Genomic DNA, 15489 nt, shown 5'->3' with positions numbered 1-15489 from the left:
ACAAATTGTGATTGTTCTTGTCAATCTCTTCCAGACTCCCTCTGTATTTCTTGAAATGCAAAATTGGACCCAATTCTTTACCTCCTCTCCCAGCTGAAGCCTTACTAGCTTTAATTAGAGTGAAAAACTACCTTTTTTATCTGATATGCACCAGCCTTGTTAGTAACTTTCAGAATAAAGCTTGGCTTGTTTTTAAACTGTAAAGCATTGCACATAGCTATATCAGAACAGAAAGAAAAATGTATGGATGAAAGCTGTTACCTTGACTGTCTAAACCATAACTGTGATCCTTACCAGAGACCAAAGAGAAGCTTCACATTTAGTAATTAGTGTATTACTGGTAATCCCAAAATGAATTACTGTGGTAGCACTGTAGAGGTAACATTATGAATGTTGTGTAATTAGCAATTCCCCTGTGGCTATTTGATAACTATAAATTAGTAGAGAGGAGCAGCACCATGTTTTGTAAATAGCTATCCACTGTTTAATCAAAGAATACTGGTGTACCCCACCTCTCTTTTGTTAGTAAAGGTTCTTTATTCCCATGCCTAGTAATACTGTTGACTCTGGATATTTGCTTGCTTTACCAAGTCCCTGTAGTTGTACAATTGGCTATAACTAGTCAATACACAAATTCACAGTTTAAATGTATTTCCAGTAAAAGAAGCAAACAGTTTAAAGTCCAAATATAAATAACAGACATTGGGCATGTGCCATGCCTTTAAATGCTGTAAGAATGAAAGATCACAATAGCAGTTTCTCTAATGCACAGTCAAACATCAGAAATATAAATGACGTTATAAAGGATAAGATGTAAACATTTTAGAAGCACTTACTTGATGTAGGAGTTTAAATCTCATTTCAGAGACATTTAAAGTCACATTTAGAAATGCATTTAACTGTATGTGGATTTATCAGCTCACACCTCTACTAGAACTATGCTTGGTGTAGCTATGCCCAAACTTTGCTATTTCAGGAAGCTATTTATGTATTTCGTTATCTATTTAACCAGAAACAGGCAGGGCAGGGAAGATGTAGAAGGCAAAGTGTCACAAACAAGAGACCTAAAAGCTGGCAAGGTTAGCAGGGAAGAATCACTGCATGTTGGCTCATTTTTTAAACCCTTTCCCTGGGTATTGTCTCCTGGCCACTGGACCAGACCGTGAGCTGGATGGTGTTACCTAGTTTTATCTGTACATTCTTATGTTCTTGTATTTTTGCAGGTCAGTGCTGGACCAAGTTTTCATTTGATTCTGCAGCATATGCAGTACATATAAAGACATAAAAAGTAGTTCTGCAAAACTAACTGATCTGGAATTTGTCCAGTCCATTGAGATTTAACACATTCAGCCTTTTGAAATGCCACCATGTCTATATTGACCACATAACTCCTTCATTTGTCTTCCAAAAGGCCTCCAGCAGCCCCAGGTCCTTGGCTACCTGCAGACACAGGGGCACTGACACTGAAGTAGTAATATCTTCTTTCCTTAAAACCAATGATGTCCCCAGGAGACCTGTCACATTTACTCAGAGCCAGCCGCACACTGTTCAGGTCATGGTATCTGTCAAGAACGTTCTCTGAGGTGGTAAGGCTGGTGAAATGCACGCTTTTTAAAAGAGCAGCAAACCAGTAGCCTTCATCTGGAGCAATTAATTGTGAAAGACCCCACAGCACATTTTCAGTGAAGATTTCTAATTCCCACATGGAAAATTAGCGTTTACCTCTTGAATTAGCATTTTTATTTGTATTGGATATCATACCTTACAACCCTTTCAGTTTCAGAAGGAAAGGAATTACAAACTTCTCTCCTAAATGGCTGCCAAGATGTCTAGGTTTCATTTGTGTTTAAAATGGCTGCTCAACAGCAAGTGCACATGAAGGCAGATTTAACTCTGCCATAACTCTGCAGTTCCACACACCCGTTCATATGCATGCAAGAAGTTATATCAGCATATACCGGTGTTGAATTTCCCTTGTCTTTTGTCTTCATATATAAGGAATTAAACTGATATAAAAATGAAGTAATATATTTACTTTTTAATAGCTTTTGGTTATTATAGGATAAAAAAAAATAAAGCAAAGGCTCATCCTTGACATATGTTTTTCCTCTGCTGTCAGAGGGAAAATGAATTAAACATAACCTCAGAAGCTGTCTGTTGGAAATGTGTGTTTAGAGGACCTGGAAGGTCTTAGAATTTTCTAATAAATCATAGTGCCAGAATAGAAAGATCTATTGCAAAAAGATGATACACCAAAATACCAATAAGTAGATGATAATTAAATTGATTTAATATGTAGAAAGCATTAAATCATTAGTCAAGGCAGAAATTCATTCAGATTTTGGTATGAAAATGTCATCATCTACAAGCATACCCATCTGTACACCTACTAAAAAAAGTATTGCTTTCTGAGGCATTTCTATTAACTAGTGAGTTTTCAGATGCGAAACCTGATTATTCTGACACAGTGGTATGACTAGTCTCACAGATAAGCTAGGGATATCTGCAGCTCCTGTTCTCTCCTCTTCACTTTGTGTAGTCCAGGTTGTATGGGGGGCAGTGTACCAGTCTGTTCCTGAACTGCCCCCTTGCCCCAGAGCCTGCTTCCTCTTATTCGAAATTCCTCAGAGTCTGTTCCTCCTGCCTCTGTCTTCTTACAGATTATGATATTTTCATTTTCGAAGAAAACTATTTTTAAGTGGCGCAGGCTTTCCGAGGTTAAGTTGTACACGGGGAATTGTGGTACTTTGGTGTGCGCTATGCAAGTTTGACTAAACAGCAGCTTGCTTTAAAAAGGAAAATGAAATGGGATGAGAGCACAGGTCCAAGCATCAGAGCGCAGATGCCCACACTATTAAATCATTAGCATGTCCCCTGATATAGTACTGACCCTGGGCCTGAGAATTGCCTGGTCTCCCAGGCGATTCTCAGGTATGACTTGGGGCTCAGCATGGGTCCCGATCATTCTCCATAAGCAATATAGGCGTGGCTGTCAAGCTTTACAGACAGTTTAGAGGTAAAGATGTGAGTTTACTGGTCTTGGGTCAAGATTCTAGGTTCCTTCTGTTTGCCACTATTGATGTAGCCATGCCATCTCAAAAAAGGTTGTTAGGCAATGTCAAATATCTCATGCTAACATTCTTTCCTTTCTTTAATTGCCTTATTTATGACTTTACAAGATGTAAACTCTATTTTTGTCTGGTTTTCATTTACCAACACAGAATTCTGTGATTGCATTACCCTTTTCTGTGCTTGTTCCTCCCAGTCCTTACTGGTCTTCACATGACAAAATAACTGAAAATTTTGCTACCACTGTTTCTGTCTCTTGTTCCTGAAGACAGGATCTACTATATAACACTGAAGTACCTTTTGTTATTCTGAAACAAAAATTTAGTCTTCTAATTTGTTTCTTTCTCTGAAGCAATTTTTACTTAGTGGCACAACTTTGTCTCTCATCTCAATGCTTTTGAAGGCTGTGTTCTACTGCTTGATTTCTTTTTTAATGTTGACATGTTAAGATGGAAAAAAAAACATTTAAATAGAGGACAAAGCATGATTTTTTGATAGACATATTTGTGTCGTCAGATAGCGACTACTTAAAAAATCTTTAGATACCTATTAAAGTCATTGTCAAATCTACCACGTGTTTTCTATAATGAATTCTTCATATGCAAAGGGAAGGATGAGCTTATAGAATCTTGGAACAGGTATATCTTTTTCCACCTTGTGTAGTTAAAAACTACATTCTCAGTGTCTAGTTAAATGTAATGTTGCTTAACCTGACATAAAATTTCATCTCTACCAAATCTTTTTGTCTTGTTGAGTTCTGAGCCCTTAAACTCTTTCTCAGGAAGGCATTGTACAGCTCTGAACTCTGACTGGTTTTATTCAATCATTTTATAGGATTCTTACATGATATTTGAGAAGGTGGTAGTGTTTCCAATGTGCTCCCCGGAGAAATCTTTACTCCTACCAAGAGATTCAAAGACTTCTGTTTTATGAGCCTATTCTTCTGTCTCTCTCAGACAGAGGACATAATGTCTCTCAGCCCTGAAACACTGCCTTCTATTCCATTTAGAGCTGTCGCTGCTGCTGCTGTTGCTGAGTCAGCTGGAGGGATTATTAGGCAGAGAGTTGAAGAGCTGCTTTTCCTGGCTCCTCGGGGACCGCCTGTGCGTGTGGTCTGCACAGTGCCCGCAGCCCTGTCCTGCATCACAAACTGAGATAGGCGGATTCCCCCTCGCGGCTGCATACTGCAGCTCTCCTTATTACCTGAGTTTTGATTTTGGAAACTGAACAGGATTACCTGTTCTGCCAGTTTTTCAGATACAAAGTGTATCCCTTGTAAACTGTACCCAAGAATGAGAAACTGCATTTTAAAATGGTTTCTTTCACTCAGTCTTTCAGGCTGTCCGCGAGCAAAGAAAAGTGGAATCAGGATAGCACAAAGCAAGGAAGACAAAGAAGACCAAGAGCCAATTAGGTGAGAACAAATATTGTCAAAGGGCCTCCATGTGTTTTATAAGGTCATACATATCTTCATCTTTTTATTAAGGCATAAATATTATTCTGTGATAGTTATCCAAGAGCAGATAACCACACTGATTTTTATGAGTGAACTGCAAATCAAGGATCTGTACTGATTTATTCTAGCCAAGGATACAATCTTCTGTAATTTAGAAACCATTTCAAATGTTTTTCACATTAAATTAAAAAATCACATAGATCTTTATCTCCTAAAAAAGCTTTAAATGTGTTTGCATACTACAGACAAACCTTACATGCTAAATAAAGTAGTTACAGGAACAGATATGTAATTATGTGTATATGTGTATGTAGTTATAGGAACATTATATGAGATTGCTGCAACAAATTGGATTGTTTATGCAGTTTGCAAGAGGAACAAATGCCTACCTATAGGTCTTGGTTTCTTCTTGTAATGTGCTCTGATACCAGTGGCCACTGAGCTCAGCAGGTGTAGTGACTGCTTAGAACATTCAGAACTGGATCCTTGGTGGAGAGTTACAGCAATATTTTAGAGTAGGGCAAATAGTGAAGTAATTGGCCGTGTTTTGGCATGTGTTATGTAGCAGCATACTGAAAAAAAACCCCATTATTTTCTTGAGACATTTCACTTTGAAGATTCTAACCCATTCCTTCTAACCCTGATTATTTTTTTTTTAGAAGTATACAGGGCAAATGTATGGGGGAATACCCAAGTAAGGAAAAATATCAGATGAATATGGAACAGCCTTCATTGATCTCTCTAGGCTGTAGCATGTAGTTTGTTATAATCTCTCCTATTCAGCGAGTGGTTAAAAGTGCTCAGTATTTCTGATGAGGTGCTATGATCACTTTATACCTATCTGTATATACCAGACATTTTCATGACCTCAGACAAGTCTTCATTAGATTCCGTACACATAAATAGGTTATACTAAATAGGATTTTATGCTTATAGAGCTTTTAAGGGTAATTTCCCTGCTGAGTGGAGCTCAGTAGCCAGCATTTCAATTCTAGTGTGATATTTACTGTAATGAATACCTGCAATTCAAATATATATCTCAGTCCTTTTGTTGAAATTGCACAGTATTAACAGCTCTGACTTTGTCTACTGGCTAGCCTCCTTACAGTTTATCAAAGAACATGTTTGTTTCATATTAATAAAATTCTGCTTGCGATTTTACCCACGACAGGGTATCTTGACTATTTTTAAGACCACAGTGCATGATTGTTCTTTTCTTTTCATGTCGGGTTTATTTTGACTTTGTTGTAGAGGCTACCAGGTATATGATGGCAAGACAATAAAGTTTATCTCATCTATCTGCTATCCAGATGTCCAGTTCCTGGTTGTGATGGTCAGGGTCATATAACTGGAAAATATGCATCCCATCGCAGTGCGTCAGGGTGTCCTCTAGCTGCCAAAAGGCAAAAGGATGGGTACCTAAATGGTTCACAGTTCTCTTGGAAGTCAGTGAAGACGGAAGGAATGTCATGTCCAACCCCGGGATGTGATGGCTCAGGACATGTCAGTGGTAGTTTTCTTACTCATCGTAGGTGAGTAACTATGGCTAATATTTTTCATTTATGCTTATTATTTAAATAAGGTTAGTAATATTTGGAATACAGCTTTTTGTCATGGCATTTCTCAGTTCCTTTAGAATTTCTTTACTACTTTGAAAAATAATCTTCTACATATATTTGTAGATAACTGGAAATCAAGACACATGGGTTTTTTTATGTAAGTCCTTGCAGGTGGAGACCTGAATTTGAATATATAATATGCAGCAAATTTTAGGGGAAAAAATGTGCATGACAATAACTGTAAATGTGCTACTGCTTTATTGAGTGAGTCTGGACAAATTACCTTAGGATAAACTTTGTAATACACATCTGAATCCTCCTGATTTTCAGAGATGTCAAACACATTGTTGATTCCCAATCATCAAAGCATGGAACTGAAGAATTTAAGGAACCAGTTCCATAATAACAAAGTACTTTTACTCATTTGCTAATGAAAATGTTAGCTTAAAACAATAAATGTAGAATACAGTAGATTAATTAAAACTGATGGAATACAAATATTTGACAAGAGCAATACAAACCAAATTTTTCATAAACTTAGCAAAAATAAGAGAACTTCAGTGATGACATTCTTCATTGCTTTTAAGATACTAAGGAAGGGAAATTGTCCAATCTATTAGGGATAAATCTTGCTGCCATTTTAGATATTAGCTTATGAGGAAGCAAGGGTGTTCTTGAAGCTTTGGGTAGGAATCTCAGCCTGAACATGACTAATGTCAGAACAAATTTCCTATTATATAATCACTAATACAAAACACTATAATTTCAAATATGTCAAACCAATGTGCCTAATTTGTCACCCTTCTCCAGGCAGACCACAGCTGAACTTCCATACCTTTTAGTAAACTAAACCAACTGATCTTGTTTTGTAGTCAGTTCTAGATAGAGAGGTGAAAAGTGTTCTTCTCCCTTCTCTTTCCTGTAACTATTTCCTTTGATTCTTTATTTGACAACCCTTTATAGCTTAACTCAAAAGCCCTAGCCATACTGCAACCTCTCCAGACTTTGTTCACATGGTTCCTATTTACTGTTCAGGTTCAGAGCTGGCTTCTGCTCAGTCTTTGTATGGTGCCTACCATGAAGGGATTCTGGTCCCTGACTTGAGGTGCTGCCTAAGTGGTCAAATGTATTACACAGCCTGCAGCTCCCATAGGCTTTAGGGAGTGGCAGATGTGAAAACCCCAAACATTTGTGCAGATGTCCACATGTGGATTTAAGTTTCTGACTTTCAGTAAAGTACTGGTATTAGTGTTTATATTTCAGTTTAGCTTTCTTCATAATGGTGTAACATTTATTTAACTCACAGGGATCTGTCATTAAAATTTTGGAATGATTTTACCTGTAGTTGAAAGGTACAATATAATTACTGAGAGATTGCTTTCAAGGAGTATTTACATACTATTTACATTTTCAAGGAAAAAATTCTTGCAACAAGAATAACTAACTTCTAAAAATAACATACTGACATTAATTTAACTGTTCTTCAAAATTAAAGGGCAAAGGGCACCTAGAGATTTTTTTAAATAGAAAAGTTTTCATGAAAAATATAGAATAAAATGTAAATTCTTTTTTTTTTTTTTGCAATGGAGAAACCTAAATATCACATTTAGCCACATAGCAGCCATGTGCTTGCTTGAGTACCATCATCTTAAGTAGAAACTGAGAAATGTAAAAGGCTTACCTTATAAGACTCGTTTTGGGCAAAAAGGTCCATTGTTAGAGGAGAGCACCAAAAGATGAAAGGTTGCTTAAAAAGGCTGACTGAAGTAGATTGATCTTACTTAATTGTCTTGATGTAACAAAGTGATGATAATTTAAGTTGTTGTTAGCAAGTTTAACAATTTCTTGTTGCTTCCATTAGCTATGGCAATATTAATAACAAGACATATTATTTTCAAAATCTGATTAATTCTTGTAGAGTTCTTAAGATGCTGATAAAAGTGCTTAGTTCATTTGCTCACACAAAGAAAAGCACTTGAAGCTGTTTTACATGCCTTGGGATAATTTATGTGGCCTCTAGCTGTTGCTCAGAAAAGCACACATCTGTGGTAGGTCTAGTGTCAAGTTTACCAGCCTTGATGATATGTCTTCTCAAATGGCATTTCATACCTGTATATGGACAACGGAATCAAACTCCACGTAGGACTGAGCTTCCGAACAATTCACCTGCTTTAGGAATCTACTTATAGGTGAACAAGGTGCTTTTACTCCTCCTCCAGTGAATGCAGTCAATGAATCCTGGAGAGTTGTTCACTTCACCTGTGGAGTAGACACCTGCCTTTGATCAGAGCTGTTGCCTATGTCACTAAGTGCATCAACAGGGAGTGGGATTCCCCTGGCTGCAAAGAGACACTTTATGTGTTGATGGGGCATGTAAGATGGACATACTGGGCTGGCAAAAATGACTGAAGATTTGTGACACATTCTCATTCTTTGATTGCGACAGCTGAGAGCTGAATGTGCTTCTCAGGGTATCTGGAAGTGTGCTAGCTTTGTTAAATGAATGGGCTGGGCCCCAGAACTCTTTGGTGGATTTGACACTTAGTTCTCAGATAGGCCTTTAAACCCAGGTGTCCTAATCTGGAATTCAGTCCCACCTAAATTATAGACTATGCATTTCCTTACATAAAGATGGAATATCCCCTCACTTTTAGCATATCCATTTTAATAGGCTGTGGTCTCATCCTCTACCTCTAGCAACATTTTGATCTACAGATATGGCCATAAATCTCAAACACCATCTTCAGAAGAGAAGCAATGCTATGACAATTACACACTGAAATCAGGCTTATGTACAGCCTTTTGCAGGTATAGCTGTGTTCAGTATGCATGGGGAGAAAGCAAATTTATAACCATTAATTGAGTCAGTAAAATCTCCTAGGGAAGTAGTAGTTAAAAGTCTTCAATTTTGGCAGTACAGCTTGCCTCTCTCCTGATAGGTCACTTTTCTTCCCTGGTACAAATATTTTTTTCTATTACCAGACTTCTCTAAGTCTTAATTGCATGTGTAGTGTCCTTAATGTGTTATTTGAGATTTTATATTCTGCCATTCATAGACAGCTGTTAATGTGCTATTATCAAAGCAGCTGTAATACTCTGGAATCTGGAATGGCAGATTGGCTTGTGAAAATGATGCCAACTGTTGCATTAATTAATATATATATATAGGGAGAGAGAGGTTTCTGAGGCAAAGATTTCTTGGAGCTGCTGTTGCACCTTGTATACATGGTGTAATTCCACTGATATCAATGGGCCCTTGAGAAGATCCACAAGTGCTGGTAAATCCAGCACGTCCTGTGTAACCTGGCGTAGGGAACCTGCTTTGGCAGGGGGGTTGGACTAGATGATCTCCTGAGGTCCCTTCCAACCCCCACCATTCTGTGATTCTGTGAAATTGGTACTTAAATACCTGCTGCAACTGGTATTACATAGTCTGGAATTAAAATATATGCATATTTGTACACACATGCTTCTAAAGTAGAACGAAGTAGTCAATTGAAAAAGTCACAGACTTCAGTTTGATAAATCTTATCCTATGAACAAAGGCACCAAAAAAGGTTTCTGTTTATTTAATGTTAGCCATGACTGGCTGCAGAAATTTGTATGATTAGTCTTATTTTGTTAAGGAGTTTTGCATAGGAAAGAATGGCAACAGAGGGTTATCAGAAGGGACTTGAAACATAGACTGAAGAGTGCTATACTTCAAAAAAGAGCCTGTGCTAGCAGCAGAGGCTAATGTGACATTAGGTGACCTATCAGCAATATGAAAATGAATTGGAAGGCATGTAAGCATGGAGTCAGTAGATAAGTAAATTAAACAGGTTATAGTGAAATGTAAATTGGTTATTATACCATAGCTTTCCAGTTTGGTTCTTCAACATGCCTTTACATCCTCATATTTGATTTTAGAATATTTTTCTGAATGGCATAATTTCTAATACAACAATCAGTTGAGGACTTTCTCAGAATATACTTGGATTTAGAAACCCTGCTCCTTAGCACAGAAAGGGAAATGTGCTTGTGCTGACTTCAGTGTAAATTACATTCAGAAATACCTTTTCAGATCTAAAACAATGTTCTTGCTCCCATCTCCTGCCCACTTTTATTTAGTCAGTGTTCACCCATTTCAAACACAGTAATGTAGCTTTTAAATTCCCTTTACTATGGAAAACTGTTGTGGTTTCATAGAATCATAGAATCATAGAATGGTTTGGATTGGAAGGGACCTCAAAGATCATCTAGTTCCAATCCCCCTGCCCTCAGCAGGGACACCTTCCACTAGATCAGGTTGCTCAAAGCCTCATCCAGCCTGGTCTTAAACACTTCCAGGGAGGGGGCATCAACAACTTCCTTGGGCAACCTGTTCCAGTGTCTGACCACCCTTACAGTAAAGAACTTCTTCCTAATATCTAATCTAAACCTGCCCTCTTTCAGTTTAAACCCATTTCCCCTTGTCTTGTCATTAGTTGCCCTTATGAAAAGTCCCTCCCCAGCTTTCTTGTAGGCCCCCTTCAGGTACTGGAAGGCCGCTATGAGATCTCCCCGGAGCCTTCTCTTTTCCAGGCTGAACAGCCCCAACTCTTTCAGCCTGTCTTCATAGGAGAGGTGCTCCCGCCCGCGGATCATCCTGGTGGCCCTTCTCTGGACTTGTTCCAACTGGTCCATGTCTTTCTTATGTTGGGGGCTCCAGAACTGGACGCAGTACGTTTAACACCACGCAGCTGCTCGCTCCCTCCCAGCAGGATGGGGGAGAGTATCTCAGGGGTAAAAGTGAGAGAACTCATGGCTTGAGGCAAAGACAGTTTAATAAGTAAAGCAAAAGTTGTCCACATAAGCAGAGCAAAACATGGAATTAATTTACTGCTTCCCATCAGCAGGCAGGTGTTCAGCCATCCCCAGGAAAGCAGGGCTCCATCATGCATAACAGGGAATTAGGAAGAAAAATGCCATAACTCTGAATGTTCTCCCTTCCTCCTTCTTCCTCCAGCTTTTATCACTGATCCCAGTGTCAAATGGTCTGGGATATCCCTTTGGTCAGTTGGGGTCAGGTGTCCCAGCTATGTCCCCTCCCAGCTTCTTGCGCACCCCCAGCCTACTCGCTGGTGGGGTGGTGTGAGAAGCAGAAAAGTCCTTAACTCTGTGTAAATGCTGCTTAGTAGTAACTAAAACCTCTCTGTATTTTCAACACTGTTTTCAGCACAAAACATAGCCACCTACCAGCTACTATGAAGAAAATCAACTCTATCCCAGCCAGAACCAGCACAAAAACATATGCCAGTGGAGCTATAATATACAGGAGATTATAAAATTTGAAGTATTTTCCCCATTTACAAGCTAATGCTAAATAGAAATCAAAATGTGGAGAGGGGGAATTTTTCTCTAGTGTGTCTGTATCCTTGCTGAGGACACTGAGACTCCAAGGTGCATAAACAAGTTTATAGAATAGAATTTGTGTTTAAGCAGCAAGGGCATGCCACTGTCTGAAAAATACCTGGATATGCTGGGAGGAAGTAATGAACATCATCCAGTGCCTTTTCCCTTCTGAAGGAATGTATGTAAAAATTGTGAGGTGGTTATGGGAAATGTTTACATATTACTGGTGTGGACTATCCACTTTATGTGTGGGAAGGCCTAGGTAATGGTAAGGCGGTCAGAACAGTGCTCCCAGTTCAACTGTCACCTCACGTGCATGTCCTGAGGTGAAGGAGCTCTGCCAATGTTGTTTCCTCCAAAAATTCTAGGTTGGTCTCAGCTCTGAGCTGCACAGCTGCATTGCTAAGCCTGAGAATAGGCAGATTAGGAAGAGATAAAAAGATAAAAATTTAAAAACTGAGGACAGGAGCTGCCCCCAGCAGCTGCATGCTAGAAGCAGACAGATACCAACACTCACACAGATCCTCAGAGAACCTCTGAGCTCCCAAACACTCAAAGCATTTGAGAGATGACACATGAGGAAAGAGGATAGAGATGTAAATTTTCATGTGCAGATCTTTTTTCTCATGAAATCTGCTTTGCTAGAAATACATATTGTCTAAAAAACCCATGTCATCAACCTCAGCTTCTGAAGGGAAGGCTTGAACGGTCAAATGGTCAAACCTCCTGGTGCTCAGGGCTGCAGCTTGAGCCTCTGTCCAGAGAACAGCAGCTCACCCCAGGGTTTATCTGGGGTGGCTGCTTATATGCAGTGTGCCAAAGGGGCAGTAGGTCTCTAATCCAGATTCTTTGCCTCTCCAAACATGTTTTAGTGCCTGCAAATTTGCTCCTAAATTATTGTAGAGCTTTCAGTTCTTGTTTGCCTGAAGTCACATCCTCTCTTAGCATTAGCATTTCTCAGCTTCAGTATTTAAAAGCGTAAAAATACTTTACATTAGTTCAGTGAATGAGTCTTTTAGAAATGAGCTATATGGTTACAAAGAGAGTGAGAAGGCCTCAGATTATTCTGATTATTGTGTTTCTACATAGGCTTTCAACCTTTGTTATTTGAGCAAAATCGGTCCTGCAGAGTCTTGGACCTGAAATAGCCTTTGTGTTGACGCAGTGTTGTGTGAGGCCCATAGATAAGACAGCAGGACTTATGTTATCCTAAATTGTCTGAGATACTAAATGCCAGTTACTTCTTTGACTTCATGGAGAAATGGAAGTTCCTAGAATTTAGATGGAGGTAATTGGTTCCTAGCAGGTGTTAGGTTTTCGGCAGGACAGGAAGCTTATTTGAAATAAAACTTCAATTTTAAAAAAAAGTTTCCTGGTATTTGCAAATAAATGCAGAGAGGAAAACTTAGGAGCTTTATTAAACAATTGAAAATATAATGTAAAGTTATATCAGATCTGAGATTCCATACATATATATATCATGCAACGTTCACTATGGACTAATGCAAATTAAAGATACCAGAAGGTGCATACTAATACACAGTGCAAAAATGAGATTTGTCATGATAAAATACATTGTATAAAAACAACAAAAAAATAATTGTGAGCATCCTTTAAAACACAAAGAATCCAAACTGACAGATGAATTTTCAGGATGCTATAAACTTCTGAAATACCATGTTTGTGAGGAATTTGTGTCCAGCAATTATATCCATAGGGAAGCAAAGGCTAAAAAGCACTTTTGAAAGGTGTTCCTGTGCTATGTTGAAGATAGCGTTGGAAATGGTAAAAACTTTACAGAGAGAAAATTTTTCTTGTTCTTCCATTTATCTGTCTATGAAATATAAATACTGTCAAACTCCAGGTTTGTAAGAAGCTTTTAATATACAACTCAATAAATTATTTGATTGCATCTATTTCTAGCCCGGCCTCTCGTCAAGTCAACTCTTGTCCTTTGTTTTATGTTTTGCTACAATAAGTTCACAGAATGTGACATTTGAGTCAACGTTAATTCACTCTTAATTCTTATTCTTTCACTTTTTCCCTGGTAGGTTTTTTTTAAGTTGTTTAGGGTGTTTGTTTATTTATTTTTAATCTGCCTGTCCCCTCCCTGCCATTGGTTTGTTTTGCTGTTTCCCACCTTTTATTTTTTTTCCTACAAGCTCTACATTGCAATTCCTCAGGAGAAAGTCATGCAATGTTAACAGTACAGAGGAACTAACCAAACTCACTGCATTTAACAATAGTTACAACTGACAATGATAAATGTCATCATGGTGACATTACTGAAAGATGACAGACATGCAAAAGTGCTGACATCTCCAAGAAGATAAACATAGCAATTAAATGTAATAATACACAAAAAGAATAATAATAAAATTAAACTAAAATCTGTGAGGTGGATCCAGTAGTACAAAGGATTTATTGACTTAGGAAATTTATGTTGACCCATAAGCTTAAGTGAAAAGGGTCTTTTTAAATCACTTTTCCACACCTTCTTCTTCTTCCCATCCTTGTCCTCTCCTGCATCTGTGGTGGCCCTCTTCCCTTCTCTGTTCCCATGGCTCCTGTTTGGTCTTTCTTCTTGTTTCTCAGTCCTCAGCATTTGAGGGGTAGCTGGCCCTCAGGTAGCTTCTCCTGAGTGCTGGCAGAACAGGACAGGCAGTCTCACTGGTGATGCTTCCAGCAAGCAGCCTTCTGCTCCAGGCTCTGCAGCCCTGAATGGGGGTGATGGCAGCAACAGCGTTCTCAGTTGTTGTACACACAATGTACACGGAGGATCTGGCAGCCAAACAGTAACTGACATCTACAGAGCATGTCCAAATGGCAGTCTGTCAGAGGTTTAGAATTCTGCCCAATCTACTTTCGGTTTCATGAGGACAGCAATACTCTGTAAAATGTCAAGTCTTGCTCCAATTAGTGATATTCACTGAATCATTAAGGCTTTTTTTCCTCTCAGTGTGGACAAAATAAGGTACATGAACAAAACAATGGTATACAAGTATATCCCGAGAAATTGATTTTTTTTTTTCCTGTGACATTCAGGAAAAAAAAAAAAAAAGAGCCTGCCATGGAAGATTCTAGTAGCTTCAGTTAAAATTTGGCAAAAAACAGAAGTTATTAAATGCAGAGCCTCATTGTTGAGTTAGGCCCTTTGACTGTGGTTAGTTCTACCAGTTTTTTTCATTGTGAGCTGGGGATGGAATAGCATTTTAATCAGATGTACTGTCCCTTAAACTGGAAGACTCCTAACAGAGAGCTAATCTAAAAGGGCTTAAGAAGTTTACCTACTGTGGGAGAGTCAAGGACAAAGTAATATGAAATTCATATTAGAAAAAGCAGACTACACAATATAAACAAGAAAAATCATTTTCCTGAGCACACCAGACAAATGACAGCAGTCAGTGATTTGTACAGGTGCTTGCAATGTGACATCTCCTTGATTTCAGGCACTTAGCAGAAGCTCTCTGGTTATAAGCCTGTTTGTCCTCGTTCCAGAGATAGCCCATTTAAAAAGCAGAGATGACTGGATGGCTTTTTAGATTTCAGGTGGGATGAATTTTCCTCTTGAAGTACTTTTTTTCCCTCTGCTGTCTATACAAGTGCCTAGAGAAACTGTGCTTCATTTTAAGTGCCTAAGTGAGCTGGGCTTGGGCACTAAATAGATCACTTGACATTTTTAGTTGCCCAAGAGCACTAAGCAGAGGTAGGTAGCTAGAGATATACCTTACCTGCTTATATACAGGGAATTCTCAGCCTGTCTTCTCCTTCACAGTACATGTCCTGTTTGACTGACCAGTAAATCCACTGGTCTTCCAAGTTATCTATCCTGTTGTATGCGGTCACAGGACAGCAGAGAGGCTGATAAACTTTGCAGTAGCCAGCTCCCAGCTCCTGGGGTGCTCAGTGGTGCTCCATTAAGTGTGCACTCCATCCCCATAACTTAGTGCTAGGGTCACCTCTAAATCATGCAATGTGCTGCAGTGCTACCTCACTCACCAGAGAATAAATGAGAGATTTATGCACAGTTTT

The 15489-nt window shown here is 38.7% G+C and overlaps 1 protein-coding gene across 1 annotated transcript in view; it reads left to right on the top strand.

Annotated features, from left to right (window-relative positions):
- Positions 1-15489, top strand: part of MYT1L (myelin transcription factor 1 like) — an 81635-nt gene that overhangs the window by 51693 nt on the left and 14453 nt on the right. The window contains exons 11-12 of the mRNA XM_029086955.1: positions 4400-4483; positions 5836-6057. Coding sequence (XP_028942788.1) covers positions 4400-4483; positions 5836-6057 — 306 coding nt within the window. The remainder of the gene's footprint in view (positions 1-4399; positions 4484-5835; positions 6058-15489) is intronic.

Source organism: Antrostomus carolinensis, unplaced genomic scaffold (genome assembly GCF_000700745.2).
Source record: "Antrostomus carolinensis isolate BGI_N321 unplaced genomic scaffold, ASM70074v2 scaffold13869, whole genome shotgun sequence".
NCBI lineage: Eukaryota > Metazoa > Chordata > Aves > Caprimulgiformes > Caprimulgidae > Antrostomus > Antrostomus carolinensis.
The sequence above is the reverse complement of the archived record's forward strand: the minus strand, read 5'-3'. Positions and strand labels throughout refer to the sequence as shown.